Source organism: Talpa occidentalis, unplaced genomic scaffold (assembly GCF_014898055.3).
Source record: "Talpa occidentalis isolate TD23 unplaced genomic scaffold, MPIMG_talOcc4v2.1 talOcc4.13, whole genome shotgun sequence".
In the NCBI taxonomy this organism is placed as follows: Eukaryota; Metazoa; Chordata; class Mammalia; order Eulipotyphla; family Talpidae; genus Talpa; species Talpa occidentalis.
In genome coordinates, this window is record NW_023601322.1 from 98,865,356 (window position 1) to 98,883,553 (window position 18,198).

The 18,198-nt window shown below is 40.9% G+C and overlaps 2 protein-coding genes across 2 annotated transcripts in view; one reads left to right on the top strand and one right to left on the bottom strand.

The window, feature by feature from the left end:
- ARHGEF38 (Rho guanine nucleotide exchange factor 38) overlaps positions 1–18,198 on the bottom strand; it is a 98,102-nt gene that overhangs the window by 68,942 nt on the left and 10,962 nt on the right. Inside the window, exon 2 of the mRNA XM_037509603.1 lies at positions 5,315–5,502. Coding sequence (XP_037365500.1) covers positions 5,315–5,502 — 188 coding nt within the window. The remainder of the gene's footprint in view (positions 1–5,314; positions 5,503–18,198) is intronic.
- The window catches only part of PPA2 (inorganic pyrophosphatase 2), a 119,134-nt gene continuing 118,401 nt past the window's right edge, over positions 17,466–18,198 (top strand). The window contains exon 1 of the mRNA XM_037509602.2: positions 17,466–17,596. The gene's annotated coding sequence lies outside the window, so the exon portion shown is untranslated. The remainder of the gene's footprint in view (positions 17,597–18,198) is intronic.

Below are 18,198 nucleotides of genomic sequence, written 5' to 3' on the forward strand. Positions count from 1 at the left end.
TCCAAAAGATCAATGAAACCAAGAGCTGGTTCTTTGAAAAAATCAATAAATAGACAGGGCTCACAAAGGAAAAAAGGGAGAAAGCACAAATAAACAGGATCATCAATGAAAGAGGAGAAATCACAACGGACACAGCAGAAATCAAAAGAATAATCAGTAACTACTATGAACAGTTATATGGAAACAAGTTTAACAATCTAGAGGAGATGGACAAATTCCTACAACTCTACAATCACCCAAAGCTAGATAAAGAAGAAATAGAACACCTAAACAGACCAATTACAATTAGCGAAATTGAAATGGTAATAAAAAACCTCCCCAAAAACAAAAGCCCAGGATCTGATGGATTTACAAATGAATTCTACCAAACATTCAGAGACAAATTAGTGCCTATCCTTCACAAACTCTTCCAAAAAATTGAGAAGGAAGGGACAATACCAAACACGTTTATGAAGCCAACATTTAATAAAGAACAAGGACAACACAAAAAAAGGAAAACTACAGACCAATCTCCCTAATGAACACTGATGCAAAAATCCTCAATAAAATTTTAGCTAGAATCAGTATCCATAAGATAATTCACGACCAGTTGGATTCATTCCAGGGGCACAAGGATGGTTTAACATCCGAAAATCAATCAACGTTATCCAACACATCAACAAAAAGAAATATAAAAACCATATGATAATATCAATAGATGCTGAGAAAGCTTTCGACAAAGTGCAACACCCATTCATGATAAAAGCCCTTGAAATTCTGGGGATACAAGGAACATACCTCAACATCATAAAGGCCGTATATGACAAGCCAACAGCCAGTATCATTCTCAATGGTGAAAAGCTGAAAGCAATTCCATTAAGATCTGGAACAAGACAAGGATGTCCACTCTCACCATTGCTTTTCAATATAATACTGGAAGTCCTAGCCAGGGCAATAAGACAAGAGAAAGACATCCAAGGAATCCAAATAGGAAAAGAAGAAGTCAAACTATCACTATTTGCAGACGATATGATATTATACATAGAGAACCCAAAAACTCCACAGAAAAGCTAATTCAACTCATCAATCAGTTCAGTAAAGTGGCAGGATACAAAATCAACACGCAAAGTCAGTAGCCTTCCTATACACAAACAATAAATCTGAAGAAGAAGAAATAAAAAAGACCATCCCTTTTGTTATTGAAACAAAAAAAATCAAATATTTGGGAATAAATCTAACAAAAGAGGTAAATGACCTATACAAAGAAAACTATAAAACACTGTTAAAAGAAATAGAAGAAGACACAAAGAAATGGAGAGACATCCCCTGCTCATGGATTGGAAGAATAAACATTATTAAAATGGCCATCCTACCAAAAGCAATATACAGATTCAATGCTATTCCAATCAAAATTTCAATGTCATTCTTCAAAGAAATAGAACAATTATTGATGAAATTCATATGGAATCACCAAAAACCCGAATAGCCAAAGCTCTCCTGAAAAAAAAAGAAGGGAATGGAGGCATCAGACTCCCAGACTTCAAACTATACTACAAAGCCATAATCATCAAAACTGCATGGTATTGGAACAAGAACAGACATACAGACCAATGGAATCGAATAGAAAATCCAGAAATAAACCCACAGATTTATGGTCAACTAATCTTTGAAAAAGGAGCAAAGAATATGCATTGGAGCAAAGAAAGTTTGTTCAATAAATGGTGCTGGGAAAACTGGGTCGCTACATGCAAAAGAATGAAGCTTGACCACCACCTCACACCATACACAAAAATCAACTCAAAATGGATTAAAGAACTAGACATAAGACCTGAAACCATAAAATATATAGAAGGAAATATAGGCGAAACACTACGTGATTTGCACATCAAAGACATCTTTACAGACACATCACCCAAAGCAGTGATAGTGAAGGCAAAGATAAACAGCTGGGACTACATCAAATTAAAGAGCTTTTGCACAGCAAAAGAGACAATAACAAAAACAAAGAGAAACCCCACCAACTGGGAGAACATTTTTGCACCCAACACTAATGATAAAGGACTGATCACAAAAATATGCAAAGAGCTGATGAGACTCAACACAACAAAGAAAATAATCCAGTCAAAAAATGGGCAGAAGAGCTTAAAAGAAACTTCTCTGAAGAGGAAATGCAAATGGCCAACAGGCATATGAAAAAATGTTCAACATCACTTGTCATCAGGGAAATGCAAATCAAAACTACCATGAGATACCATCTTACACCAGTGAGAATGGCACATATTAAAAAACTAGCAACAACAAATGTTGGCGAGGGTGTGGAGAAAAAGGAACTCTTCTGCACTGTTGGTGGGAGTGCAAACTGGTCCAACCACTGTGGAAAGCTGTATGGAGATTTCTGGACCTACTAAACATAGAGCTTCCATATGATCCAGCAATTCCACTCCTAGGTATTTACCCAAAGGACACAGAAACATCAGTTCCAAAGAACACCTGCACCCCTATGTTTATAGCAGCACTGTTTATAATAGCTAAGCTTTGGAAACAACCCAAATGCCCAAAAATAGATGACTGGATCAAGAAGATGTGGTACATATATACATGGAATATTACTCAGCATTCAAAAAAGATAAACACATGCAATTTGCAGCAACATGGATGGCGCTGGAAGGGATCATGCTCAGCGAAATAAGCCAAAAAGAAAAAGAAAAATACCGGATGGTCTCACTCATAGCAGGAATCTAGAAAACTTAAATAAGGGACCAGGAAAATGAATAACTATAAGAAAGTGAAAATCAAAATCAACAAAAAACTATGAACCAGAGACACTTTTAGGGGGGTGGGAGGGGAGGGATTGGGGTCAGAATGGGGGGGCTGCAATTGTATGGGGAATATAACAATAAAATTTATTAAAAAAATAAAAAATAAAAAAAATAAATAAAAAAAAAATATTTAATAAGCATGTAAATGAGCGGTGGTTAACCAGGCTGTATCTGATGTAGCTAGTTTACATTAAATGTAAGAAAACACATCTGAAATATTTTTATATAACAGCAATAAAACTAGAGAGCAGATTTTTATCATGACCATGATTGTTAATCCTAGTCTTCAAAATTAAAAACAAATTTCCAGATAGTCTGGAATTTGCCACTTACTTTTTACTGAAAAAATCATGATGGTATTACATGAAAGACTAATGAAATGTTTGGAACTGGGTTTGATACCTACTAAGTAACCCCCAAAAAAATCATGAAGGGTAAAAGTAAAGGTCACTTCCTAAGGAAAAATTACAAGCCTGCTTTGCTACTTTCCTTTATATATTTTTATCTTTTATATCAAATGTCATCTTCATCTACACAGGTTGTTCCTAATTTGTAGGCCAGATGTTTTTCTGAAAACAGTCCTGTATTAAGAAGTATAAAATCTACTTCAGGGTGTTGTAAGAACTGGGAGACAGATTTAATAATTGACGTTGGGACAACTGGCCATATTTTTATAGCCATGGGGTAAATGTTACGCTCTCAAACCCAGAATCCATAATATATTTGACTACTTAAACATTGCAAAAATAAACATTAAGCAAGGCTAGGAGGCAAAACTATAGAATTTTAGCTGTGGTGTGAGGGGTGGAGAAAGAACATCCTTAACGTACAAAGAGATTTTGTAAAATAAAAAAGCAAATCAGAATTTTCTAAAAGACAAAATGTATGGATATGAATAGGGATTGGAATGAATAAAAAATGGCTTTTGAATATGTAAGAATGTATTTGTCAGATAGAATCAAAGGAAGCTGGTTTCCATTGCTGTTTATAGAATCAACTTTATAGAGGATATACATAGCTTTAAAAAGGATGCAGAGAGGCCCCTTCCCAATTACTGTGAATGGAATGAAAATTAAAACAGTTTGGACTCTCTGGTTGTTAGTAGGTGATTTTTTACAAAATCCTAAATATGCATATCCTTCAACCAAGCAATTCCAGGCCTAGGAATTTATTCTAAGAAGATAAGGTGACAACACTCCAAACATAAGTGTGTCTGAGCATCAGTAATAGTATAAAAACATTTAAGAGTTGGAAGTCATAAAAAGATACATATAACAGATTGCTGAGTGAAATCAGTATGTTACAAAATTGCTTGTACAAAACACATTTCTGTAGAACTCCCCATGTGGTTTCTCTCTCTCTCTCTCTCTCTCTCTCTCTCTCTCTCTCTATCTCTCTCTCTCTCTCTGTGTGTGTGTGTGTGTGTGTGTGTGTGTGTCTAAATAGACATGGAAAGGATATTTCAGCTTGTGAATGGTGGTTATCTTTGAGTACTGGAATTTGTGATCATTTTGATGTCTGTGTTTATGTTGCTGTGTATTGTTGGAATCGTGAATGAGGACCCCTGACTGCCTGCGTGATTCTATTCTTGCTCCTCTGAATCTTTGCTCTTTTCCCCTCTGCTTGGACCACCTTTTTCCCTCCATAGTTTTCTGCTCAGCAAGCCTCTTTTGGAAAGAATTTCTCACCACTGTTCTTGAGATAGAAATACCACCTCTCTGACCCCACTCACCACCCCGCGTCCCTGTCTTAGTCTTTCCAACTGTGCTTTGCACCATGTACTATATTTTAATTTTCCCTTGTTTATTTATTTTTTGTAATTTTCTGACTCCTTCACTCTCCCACTAGAAAGTAATCTCTTCAAGGGCAGGACTTTGTTTTGTACTTAGCTATAATCCCAGTGCTAGTCATGCATCAACACTTAATAAATAGGTGTTGACTGAATGAAATAGCTGTGTGTGTGTGTGTGCACACTCATGCGTGAGTGAGCAAGTGAGCAAGTGAGAGAGAAACAGAGAGAGAAAGAAAATGAGAATCAAACATCTTTGTATCTTTCATTCTTTGTACCAAAGAGAAAATTTTTATCTTACATTCAGGGTGATTTCTCTGTTGAATTTCACTGAATAGTCTAAATAGTCATAAGTTTAACTGAGCTCTCAAAGTGTGTGTCTGAGAGGGAACCCACATATTTTTTGTTTCCTGAATCCTTTACCACCTTTAAGTAAAATAAGGTGCCTTGGTCCTAAGCTGCTGAAAACCTGCCCCTCATGTTTTGTTACCAGTTCTGTGGGAATCCAAGAACGAGCACACTGAAATTTCAAAGTGGCAAGAACAGTGAATTTCCTTTTCTCTATAGGTGCAGTATAATTTCTTTGCCTAAGGGAGTGAGTGTGGTGATTGCCTATGCCACCCCCACCCAGAGCCTTGGGAAGGCCCATTTGATCCACTTGGTGCTGGCATTTCATGCTGTGGTGACCCTGTGGAGGATTCGGGGGGATGCTTAGACCCACATTTACCTGTTTACTTCTCAAGGGCTGAACCACTTCCCTAATACACAGTTCCAGGTCATTAAGATAGTCCCTTTCTGTCTGTATCAGCTCCTTGATGATCTTGGACCGCTTTGCCATCATTCTCTGCATCTGATGCTCGTCCTCCTGGCTTGGGGTCTCCCCAGCAGAACACCCGGCCTGGGGGGTCATCTTTTCTGTTAAATGAAAACATGGATGTATGAGGCATTCTGCGGCAGTCTCTCTGATCCCCTCATTATAAACAGTTCCCCTGGCACATTACTGTTAATAAGGGCAGAGGCTTCACGTGTCTTCAGTGTGTTCTCAGGAGATCTGGTGTGGTGGTGCCCCAAAGTTCAAAATCCTCAGACTTTAGCAAGAAAGGGTGTGAGAGGACATAATTGTACCAGGTCAGTTAGAGGATACTGGATGGTTATGGCATGTCTTGAAAGTCCCCAGTGCTACTGTGTTAAGCAGTAAGCCTGCCTCCGGGCAGGAGGTAAAGTGAGTACAACCACAGTTCGGAACTCCTACTGGGGACACTTGCTTTCCTGTCAAAGAAATACTTAATAAGTGGAACATCTTCCAGTTTTGTGTGTCCCTGTTAATAATATAATTGTCCCCTAATTTCTGTTGGTTTAGACAAAAAACTCAATAAAATGGAAACCAGTTGCAGGTAATGGGTCTTTTCTTTCACGTCACAGTCAGAATCCAGGAGGAGTAAGACCGTGGTGGAGTAGATAATTTTTAGCTAAGCTTCTTCGTGACTCTTCTGCAATGCCTTGTGTAACGTTATTTCAGAATTCTTGAATTGCTTAGTATAAAGTTGTAAATAAAAAAAACACAGTGCTGAGGATGTTGAAGTAAATGGGAGGACTTACACATAAACAAGGTTGTATATAAAAGTTAAGAGAGCTAAATGTCTCCAACAGTGAGCTTCCCAGAGTGATATAAAATTTTGGAAGCTACAAATGAGACCATGAAATCAGAGCAGTGATAGATATGGGAAATATGGGCGTGCATATGTGTGTGTAAATGAACTTGCTGCCAGCTTGAAGTCATTACACATTTAACTTTCATCTTAGTTTTTGTACTTGCTGAAGTCATTTTATTTCCTTTAAAGCTAATATGAACTGATAACTATGTGAAACATCTTTGATGGTGACAGCATCCCTGAGAACGTGGAGCTTTATAAAGGACTTACAAAAAGTCTGTGCAGAAAAAAAAAGTGCACAGGTCAAGATGTATGGAAATGGAAATCAAGAGAAACCGTTCTCTCAGCTCACTTCAGAAACAAAGCTGAGACAACCGGAGAAGCGTTTAGTACAGTTGTTCATGGTTTGATGTAAAGAGACTGCCCAAGAATGTGAAGAGATACTTCAGAACTAGCCTTTCTCCCTGGCCCACTAACTTCAGGAGTTCAGCGAGGTTCAGTGATCAAATGCTGAGGGGATGCAGGGAAGGGGACACCAGCCTTTCTGGAAGGTGTGTTGGGGGGTGGTCTTTGGGCAGTTTTGACTGGCAGGTGAATACACTTCTGGACCATTTGCCTGATAACTAGCTTTCTTTCATCTGGGAAGAAGACAGATTTGACAAATGGCATCAAAGCGCACATGATTTCCTAAAGTGGGCTGTTCAGTGCCAACAAGATAATCTATATGTTACACAAGAAGAATACACAAGAAGAGAGAATCAATTAATGTTCTGTATCTCATGGGGAGTTTTAGATGGTTGCGTCTAAAGTAAAGCTTGCATTCAGCACCCTAAATTAGAAAGGAAGAGATATAATCAGGAGTCATTAGTATGACTTATTTTTTTAATAAGTTTTTTTTTAAAGATTTATTCATGCATACGAGAACCGGGGTTCAGGCCAGATGTGTGGAAGGGTGAGAGGATTCACCAGAGACAGCAGGGAACAGAACAGGCAGACTGAAATACACTGCTAAGGGGAGCAGCAGGCGAGACAGGAGAGGTCTGCTGTACCATGTGGGTATCTCCCCCACCGGCCAAACTCAAACCCGCACTGCAGAGGCTGTGGACAGCTTCACTGCACTGCGCTCAACCACCTGCGCCACCAAGGAGACCCTAGTATAACTTATTTAGGATACAAAGAGGAAGACAGGTGACTAGTGAGGGTCTGTATATACAACACGACCTTCCTGAGCTGTCTTTGGCTGTTCCTATAAGGGTGGGTGTTGGGAGACATGGCAGAGGAGGAACCAAGAGCTCCTTTTCTCCTGATAAATAACTCACAGAAATGTCACCAGTAGACAATCAGCCACCAGCACGGATAGTATCCAACCGTTACTTCATGTTATCTTGAAATAAAAGGGACACTGTTGGAAAACTGTTCACACCCATGTCTGTTCTACATTCTAATCTGTCTGTGTCTTATCTGTTGGTTATTGAGGATTGGCAAGGAGAAGGGCATCTTTCCTGATCTTTGGCAAAGAAATATCCCTAAAATTACTTTTCCAGGTTACTTTTACTTCTGAATTCCAGGATTCAGTTACTATATCCAATTAATTTATTTCATAGATTTTCTAGTTGTTGCCATTTGAAATAAACAATTGTAGATTTTTATCAATTAAAATTGGGTGAAAATGGAATAAGCACAATAGTATATAGAAACATGAATTTGACAGCATATAAATGAATAGATGAAAAATGATTTAAAAAAAAAAAGATTAGAATTTCCATTAACGCTCAACAGCTTGTTCAGCACGAGTTTGGGGGTGGGAAGCTGACATGGTAGCTGAAGTGGCAGTCAAGATGTTCAACTTCAGAAACTTCCTCATAAGGTACAAAAAACATCCCTTAGGATTTCAGAGTTGAGCAACCGTGTGAGCTGTTTGCTCTTTCCACTCTGGCCAACCTCATTGCAGGAACAAAGACTGCACTTGCATCATTTATGGTCAAGTCTCTGTAAACACTTTCTGTGTTTACATTCCTTAATCCAGCAAACTCAGGAATGCATTGTGGGCACAAGTTTCCATAAAATCCTCTCTACCATTGAAACTTTTATCTTTTACTTTTTTACACTAGGGCGATATGTAACACATAAATATCGACATTTATCACCCAAATAGCAGTTAGCTAAATAATCTTTTATTTTTAGATAAAGCAACAGATATGCTAAGTGTTTGGGAAAGAAGGCGAAATAGAACTTCATGACTATTTTCCAGTAGTTAGGCTAAACTTAAAGACTGTCCAAACTAAAGCAAAACTGAGGCCATGAAATTAGATGGTTTTTAACCGAAATATGCCGTAGTATGTGAAAACAGTCCCACATCACTCATGCCCTCTTGCCCATCCTTTATTTTTTCCCACCCTCTGGCATCATCTTCCCCCCCCATGATGATGAATTTTCACTAAATGAGCCACAAATTTTATAGGTGGCATGTGCAGGAATTCCTGGAAATCTAGGGAGGCAGCTGCAATGTGGTGAAAGGGTAACTGGATTAAGACTAGCTTGCCATTCTGGGTCGTGGAACCTGGCAGACAAGTTAGCCATCCCAGGCCTCAGCTTCTTCACCTGTTACAGAATAATGGGAACCATTCCAGTGGCCTCAAGAAGCTGGACTTACAGAAGCAATGTTTGGGGACTCCAAGGGATCTTTGAGACAGCATCAGAGTCATTGGTTTCCACAGATTGGCAATGGAAATTGCCTTTCTACTCCAGTTTTCCCACTCTTTAGGGCAGTTATCACCTGCTTTTAGAGTTACCAGCCTCTCAGAAGACAGATGGCTCTGAAGTGGCCACAGCTGCGTGCACAGAAGAGAAAATAGAGGGTGCAACCCTCAGGAAAGTCAGGATGGAGCTGGGTTGGGACTGCAGAGAGCTTGACTGGACTGGGTGTCTGTGTGGGAGAGCCTGGTGCTTCACTATAAGTGTACATATAGCAGTTAGTGTTGGGGTTTGTATTTTTAAACAAACTTTTCCCCCAAACTTTATTATAGTAGCTGAAAAAGAGAGGGAAAAGTTTCAGTGTCAGAAGTGAGTCGTGTTTTTAAATTCAAAATGGTTTTGATTTGGGTTTGGAGTACAAGGCCATATAAACAGAACAGACCTTCTTCTTCAAAAAAAATGGCTTTAAAGGAGTTTTAAAAATCACATAGAAAGGAAAGTTCATAAAAATGAGCAGTCTAAGTATAACTAGAGTAAACAGCATAACTGAATACATCTCTATTCCAAAAAGGATGCTGGTGATGGAGTGACCTTCCTAGTTAATTATATCCCCGTATCTCCGGGCTGTTGGGCTCTATCTATCACGAGCGCACATGACTAATGCAGTTTAGCTTGGCGTCTTTCTATCACACACCACATGCATGCTGCTTTGAATCTCCTGGCAAAAGTGTTATTTCAAGGTAATGTGTATAATAAAACTCTTCTCCTGGTGTCACAACCATGTTATTTCTCCTCTGACAGCATTGTTAGAGCGATGCCTACATTGACTAATACTCACCTGCCAGTTCAAAGAGGAACGTATACTGTGGATAAGAATAGTCACGCACACCTTCTCACTCATAAAATATAAACCCTAAAGTGACATCTTGGTGGAATTCGACAAGTATTACTCATGAAGCAGGAACTAATCTCAAGACTGTGATTTTCATTTCAGTAATGTTAATGGTAATGTTTTCCTCTTACAGCAGGATAAATTCTCACGCCTCCCCTCCATTTTTTATTGTGTTAAAAAATACAAAGCAGGAAATTTCCCTTGTTCACAATTTTAGAGTGTACAGTTCAGCTGCATAAGGGCTTTCACACTGCTGCACGCCAAGGCCATCATCCCCTCCATAATTTGTTCATCTTGCTAACCGGAACTGCACCCCCATTAAACAGTTATGCCCCTGCCCTCCTCCCTTTGGTCTCTGGTAGCCCCCATCTTTCTTTTTTTCTTTAATAAAAAAGGGAAATTTGTTTCTAGAGGAAAAAAATGCAATTTGGACAAATTGTCAAACTTCCTTGAAATACAAAACCTCAAATGTAACGTGCTACCCGTAAACTCTACATTTAGCCAACACTAGACCTAGTTGCTACAAGAATTAATTAAAAAATACATGTATATGAATTTATACACTGATTCAGAAGCTCTTCAGAATCTACCTGTGAATTTAGAAGTCCCCCAGGAGCATCGCTGCCTCGCAGCCTGCAGCTGCAGCAGGTGGCTGGCGGTGCCACCATGCTCCTTCTTCCTTGCTCCCTCCCACTGGTGGGCCTGTCAAAGGTACCGTGATCTGGCGCGCAGCCTGCTAGATGCCCTGTCCCAGCCAGCAGAGACTGCAAACATCTGAGAAGAGACTCCAGAAGCACAACTGTGCTTCTTTCCTAGCCCTGGAGCTAACCCAGGAGGGCCCACTCTAGGAGGGCCCTCATCATCAGGCTGATTTTTAAGCACATCTATTTTGGTTTAGTATTCTGCTTCATCATCACGACTTTCATCGTTGTTGTTGCTCTGTTTCTCATCTTCCCTGTTCTCTTTAAGCATTTTTAGATATTCACTAGCTAAAGTCTTTTTTCGTAATGTATCTGCAAAAGACTGAGACATGTTTGACTTCTCTGCAGTGTTTGATAAATCACTACCAGTGCTTCCTTTTCTTTGCCACTGCCATGTTTAGAAGAATAGGTGACCAGATAGTGAGCAAAGAGCCCCAGGGGCATCGCTGCCCAGCCCACCCTCTAGTTTGTCTCTGTATGTGGCTACGATAGGTCCCTTGTGTAAGTGGAAGCATATATTTGTGCTTTGGTGTCTAGCTTATTTCATTTTGCATAGAGCCTTCAAGATTCTGACATGTTTTAGCATGTGTCAGAATTTCTTTTTTAAGGCTGAATGATAACCTTATAGAAGTGCATATTTTTTCCCTAAAGATTTATTTATTTAAGCATACAAGAGCTGGGGTACAGGCCAGAGGTGTGGAGGGGTGGGAGGATTCACCAGAGATGGAATGGGGAGCAGAACAGATTGTCTGAAATACGCTGCTGAGGGGAGCAGCGGGCGATACAGGAGAGGTCTGCTGCACCATGTGGGTAGCTCCCTGGCCAGGCATCGAACTTGTGCTGCAGAGGCTGCGGGTTGCTTCATAGTGCTGTGTTCTAACTCCTTGTGCCACCAGAAGTGCATATTCTTAAAGCAGTATATGTGACATTAGAGCATTATGTATTACTGCAGTTATTTTGATAACAATATAGCCTATAAGAAGCCTATAAGCTTCTTATAAGTAGCCTATAAGTAGCCTATAAGAAGAGCAACAGTTTTCAAGTAACTATTACGTACCAGTTATTAAAATATATATATTATTGATGATCGTCCCTCACAACAATGAAAATGGAGTTTTACTCTAATTTTAGAGATGAGGAAACTGGACTCAGTAATATAGGTGAAACCTAACTGAGAGCCTCTAGAAGAGCTGGTTCTCATCTGTATCTTCATAAAGGTGGTAGCTGGGAGACCTGGCTCTCCTCATCACCCCCACCAATAATTTATCTTGTGTGCAGAACCCTGTATTATATCAGTGAAATTGTGTTGTACCTCAGGAAGACATATCTGCTCTGGCTTCACCACCCACTTGCTGTGTGACCTTGGCTTCACCAAATTGCTTCATCTACAGGGTTAATAAGAAGAGCTCACGTTTTGAGTCCCACTTTGTGCTAGGTACTAAACTTGTCTTGTATTAGGTCTTTGTTCGTCACAAAGACTCTAAGGTAAATCTTTTTTATTCCCTTCCTCTTTTTACATGTGAAGGAGCTGAAATGCACAGAGGTGAGTTCTGAGGTCAGGCCACAATAAGTGGAATCAAACCCCAGCCTGTCTGGCTCCTAAGCCTGCATTTTAACCAGAGCTGGGAGGTTGTGAGAACTGTGATTAAGCAGGGAAATGGCTTAACTCAGTGTCTGACCCATAAGAGTCTCTCAAAATATGCCAGGCATTATGACCATGATTTACCTCCCAGTTTTCTGTATGTGCTTCTGAACAGCTGCACCTGCTTTTCCCCCATGCACATATTCCAAGGGCAGGAGGTGACTGAGCATCCGTCAAGAAAGAACTATTGGGTCTCCCCTGGTGGCGCAGCGGTTGAGTGCTGGGTTGGGAAGCTGCCAGCAGCCTCTGCAGTGCCGGTTCGATCCCCAGCTGCCTGGCGAGGGTCCCACATGGTGCGCAGACCTCTCCTGCTGCACCCGCTGCTCCCCTCAGCAGTGTATTTCGTCGGTCTGCCTGCTCTGCTCCCAGGTGGCTCTGGTGAATTCTCTTACCCTCCCGCGCTTCTGACTGTACCCAGTGCTTGTATAAATAAATAAATAAATCTTAAAAAAAAAAAAAAAAAAGAAAGAAAGAAAGAACTATTTGTGGCTCTGGACCTGCTCTAGGGAAAAGTGAAGCAGCCAGGACTTAGACAAAGTCTCTTCAGTGTCAGAGCTATGCTCACGAGGAATTCTAATGAGGTGGGGAGGTAGCCCTTGCATGCTGTTTGGCATAATATAAACCCCTGAATTTACTGATTCTTTCCCACTTCCACTGAAGCTAAATCACTAACTCGAATACAGTTCTGAGAAACTCACTGAAAAGGTGTGCTTCTTAGGAAAGTCAAAAGAGAAAGAAGATAACTAAAATAGAACTTATCCCCTGCCAAAGTGCACAGCTCATCATTACTTTAAAAACCCTAGACTAAGTTTCCTAGCTGTATTATTTACCAGTTACTACCAATAAATAATTATGGATTTTAATTTCTGTAATTATATTGAACCATCATTAATGTTTTTTTAATTGTATTTTATTGAGGTTAACATTGTTTTACAATACTATGTGTGATTTAGGGGGACAGGATCGCATCTCTTCAGATGTATGATACCAGACCATACCCACCATTAGGTACCCATAACCCTCTACCATAGACCACTGAGTCCTTCCCCCCACACCAGCCTCAATTTTTCAGTAAGATTTCTAGGGTTTTGGTTGTTCCTTTGTTTTGTTTCTTTGCTTTCCATGTAACCTCACTGACCTCTTAATAAGAAAGAGTTGGGGCTGGTCTTTTCATATACCAACCTTAAGGTTTTGCATAATAGCATCTGCCCTCACCCTAACCCCCAGGATTATCCTGAACTCCCACAAGTAACCAAATTTATTCTTAATTAAATAAGAAGTGAAAGTAATGAGAATTTGAAGATAAACTAGCCATTTCACAAATTTCATAGTTTTAAGAGTTAATTGTAATTGTATCTGTCAACTTTTAAATTATGAATTGGTTTTGAGCTGATTCTATGCTTCGTATTGCATACATAGTATGAAAAGATACTAGTCCCTTCTCTCAACAAGTGAAGCTTAAGTCAGGGAGTCAGAGAGGTGTCCTTGAACTGGGCAGTTCTGTTGGAGAGGGAGGATGGAGACAGCTTAGTCTCGATGCCCACAGGATGAAGCAACTGACCAGCTTGAGAAATGCAGGAGCTGAAATGATGGCCATAACCTGGTGAGCCTTCCATGCCAGGGGTAGAGGAGGAGGGCCCAGACTACTTAGATGCCTGATGGTGGATGGGGTGGTATGCCCAAGAAAGAAAGGGGTGCCGTGGGGACAGAGCACAGGAGGAGATATTCAGGGTCTACCCAGTCTTAACACAGTTACAGAAAAGCAAGCTAATTCTGGAGAGAGAGTCTTTCACTTTAAATAACAGTTGCGAGTTGAGCTCAAGGCTTCTGGCCGTCACCCCCTACACTCACCTGTCCTTTTCCCCTTCTGCCAGGCAGTGCAGACGTCATGCACCATTCTCGCTGTGGGGTTGTTCCAAGCAGGCCCCCAGATAGGACTGTGAGCAATTCCTCCTAACCTCTTGCAGCTGTATTTCACGTCTGCTCCCAGAAGCCCCAAACCCTTGACTTAGATTGCATTGAGCCCTGCTGACTTAAGTTCCACACAGTAAAATCTTTTATCAGTTTCACTGGAAATCCGCCCCATCGAAAGATGAATAGAGCAAGCCTCTGTGAAACAGGTCGAAAATAATTGTGTGTCAGACAGGTTTTGGAGAGGAGCCAGCGAAGTATTAAGTGAAGCTGTGAAGGGACTGGCTCTGTGCTGCTCGGAATTTGAAAGCTCGAACATTGGAGCAGGGAGATGTTTTATCCTGATTTGAAGGGCTGTGATTTATTTCCTCTGACTGCTAATTGCTGCAGAAAGCAGAGAAGTAGATTTCAAAAAGGAATTCAACAAAGCTTCCCCAGCTTGAAAAACACTTAAGTGGCATTGATTTGAATTCACGGGCTCCTACGGTGATCAGCACAGGGCAGCCCAAACAATTAGGAGCGGAATAAATGGGCACTTTCTGGAAATGTCCTTACTTAAAGTCTTTAGCAGGAAAAGATGAGTGAAAGAGGGCAGATGTTAAGCCCCGAGTAGAAAGGGAACTTTACTTGGCAAAATTCTGTCTTCATGTAGTTTTCTTTTGTAAATGTTTCATTGTTAAGACTTTTGACTTGATGAGAATTACTGACCTTAATCCACCTGTTCATTCACTGCACTAGTCTGAGTGCCCATTGTACTAGGTCAGTGGCCCTCAACTGGCAATTTTACTTCTCTCAAAGCCCCCCTGGGCCCTCTGGCCACCTCTCGATTCACTTTTGGTTATTACGGTTGGGAGTGGAATATTCCTGGTGTCTAGTGGGTCGAGGCAAGAGATGCTGCAAACATCCTATGATGCACAACACAACCCCCCAAAATAAAAACATCTCTAGCCCAAAATGACAGTAGTGCTGGCCTTGAAATCCTTTCCTCGATATCCTTTCCTGGCAATATGTAAAGAAAAAAAAAAAGCTCAGTCTCTATGAAACCTACATTGCAGTGACGGAAGAGAAATGATAAGCCCACGAATACAGAAACATACATCCTGCCAGGTACGGATAGGTGCTCTGAAGGCACACAGTGCAGAGGTGGGGAGGGGTTGCCACTGCGGATGGGGTGGGTACAGGAGCCCTGGTTATGGGGTAGTGCTTGAGCAGAACCCCAGAGAGAGGAAGTCAGGCTGCGGAGGGGCCACCAAGCCCGTCGTTGTCTTTAACAGAAAATAGATGTTTGCTAATTGTGCATGAATTTAGGGTAAAGGTAATTTTGTGGCTACATTATTTGAAGGTCGTTGCTTTCGCCCCCTCTCCATCACAGAATGCTTTATGCTGCTTTGGTTGTAGGACCATACCATTCTTCATTTTTTACACATTTTAGACAAAGGAGAAGCAAGTCTGGCGCTCCTCACAACCACTTGAAACAGATTCTTAATTCAGCTTGGTTTCTGCCAGCCACAGGCCCAAACACCTGCTCAAAACTGTGACCCTGCACACCCTCCACACCACCCCGTCTGTGCAGAAAGGTCAGATCACATTATGACGTGTTCTGGCATGAATATGTTTTCTTGTTAATTTGTACCTACTTATAAAAACATAGCATATAGATACAGGACTTGAGTTTTTCTGATCAGTTTACCCCAAATCAAAATCTTATTTGATTAATTATTCATTGAAAAAAAAACTATACTTATATGTTGGTGGTACTCTACCTATGGAGAAATCAAATGCATAGAAAATGTTTCAGTGACAATTGTATTGTGATGAAGCTTCATCTTCATCAGAGAAGAATTGATATTGCTTCCCAAGCATTCATCCATTAAAAGACATCTAATTCACATCTTACTTTTTCTGCACAGAAATGTTTTGAATACAGTAGCAACGCTGTAACTTAGTGACAGTCCTATATGTATGACTGGCATGTCCTCACCAAGCAAGTCCAACTCTAGAGTATTTAGAGTATTTTCAAATACATTATTTATGCTTTTACATGTATAGTTTTCATTCAAAAAAAAAAAAAAAAGGTCATTGTACTTAGGATCTTTGATTATACCAGAACAAAGATAATTTCTTTGTCCATAGCTTTTTATAGAAATTCGAACTTATATTTCAATAATGCCCCCCCACAAGATAGATGTGATTTTTGCAGGCTGTAGCTAATGAGGCAGAATCGTTAAGGGTCATCTAACAAAGCACATTCTAAGGAAGAGAAGACTGGGATATGATTGAGATAGTAATGCCCTTGTCTGCATTATCCAAACCCAGGAGCCGTGACCCTGAAGTTAGTGAAGAAGTGATCCAAGACCTGGCAGCTGCGGAACCACCAAGGGAAAGGGTCTCCATTTGGGGCATTCACACCACTGCCATGTTCCCATTTATTGTTTGCTTATTCATTCACTCACTCACTCATTTACTCATTTACTTGACAGACATGCTCTGGAGTATAAGCCAGCCTTTTCCTACATGCTAAAGGTACACACGTTCCTTGAAGTTCAGCCAAGTGAAGGAGATGTTGACCTATAAATAACAGTTGAAATGTGTAGGAGAGGTGATGAACAAGTATGGTTGCGTGTGATGACTGAAGGACAGACCTGAAAAGATGAGTAGTTACAAGACACCCAGCATGCGGGCGTTCTTTCCAGCTGAGGAACAGCAGGCACCACGGCTCCCTGTCCAAAGCACAAGTGCTACTCAGCTAGTAAGCGGTGCAGGATGGCCTTCAACCCAAATTCTGTGCGCATTAAATGCGGACTCCAGGTCTCCTTACCCCAGGCTCTGGCAGCGGCTGTTCTACTTCTCTCTATGAACCTGGCCACTCTTGGCAGCTCAGGTTTGTCCTTTTGCTTTTGGCTTGCTTCAGTTAGCACAGAGTCTTCAGGGTTCTTCCATGTCATAGCTTGGGTCAGAATTTCACCCCAAGATTTTTTGATAATGTATCCGAAAGCTTTGAGCATATATCTCTAGGACATGTATTACACTACTATGAACTTCGTAAAGAATACAGAAAACAAATATTTTGGAAGGGTAAGACTAAAAAGTAAGAAGGTATTTTTTCTTTTCACATTGGATTGTCTTGAAGCATCTGGCCTCGCTGTCCCTGGGCTTGGACACTGTCCCCCGGAACATGAGGAAGCTCCGAGGGCAACTGAGCAGCTATGACCCAGTTTTTCACCAAACACCCTCCCACTCTGGCTGTGTCGTTACCAAGGAGGGGCAGGTTTCAAAGACTAGATAATGCAGTTAAGCGCATTTGTAGTTTTATAGTGGAATATTTTAGTGAATCTAGAAGAATCTACTGAATTTGGAATACTCTTTTTTTTTTTTAACTGAAGGATGAAGAGAAGCTAGTTATTGAAGAGCTGGTGAGAGAATATTCCAGGAATAAGGAGGAGTGAGCACAAGGACCTGGGATTTGGAACCATCTTGGTGTGTTGCCGTAGTGTATACCCAAGGGGAGAAGACCAAGGTAGGGAGTTTGCACTTCATTCTCTGAACAGCAGGGGGCCCCTGGAGGGTCTTAGCAGGGGATGCTCTGGCTTGGAATGCAAGCTTGAGCAGTCGTTCTGACCCCTGTGCATTGTGCACTGAGATTATAAGCTACTGTGGAACCAGAGGCTCCTGCAGGAATTCAGCTCCCAGGTGCTGGTGGCCTGGACTGGGGCTGGAGCCTTAGAGGTGGAGAGAGGTACACAGGGCAGAGACATGGAAGAAGAAATTCTTGTGGATCTGCACATCCTTCATTGCACTGTACGGTCATCCCCGTCGATGATGGACTGCTTTGCCATACCACCCGGGTGTGCGATAGGCTTTCCTCCCTTTTGTGTAAGTACCCTGTGGCCTTTGCACAGCTAGCGATGTGTTTCTCAGAATGTATCCCGTCATTAAGGGTGGCACATATATCTAACTTCATCTACATAGGACATTTTGTTGAAAAGCATAAAATATAACTTCTGGAAAATATTTGTTGGCCACCGTTTATTTGCATGTACAGGTAGAACTTAATGATCTCTTGATTTTTTGAGTATTGATCAAAATTTTATCAAAATCAATTACTTCCTTTTACACACA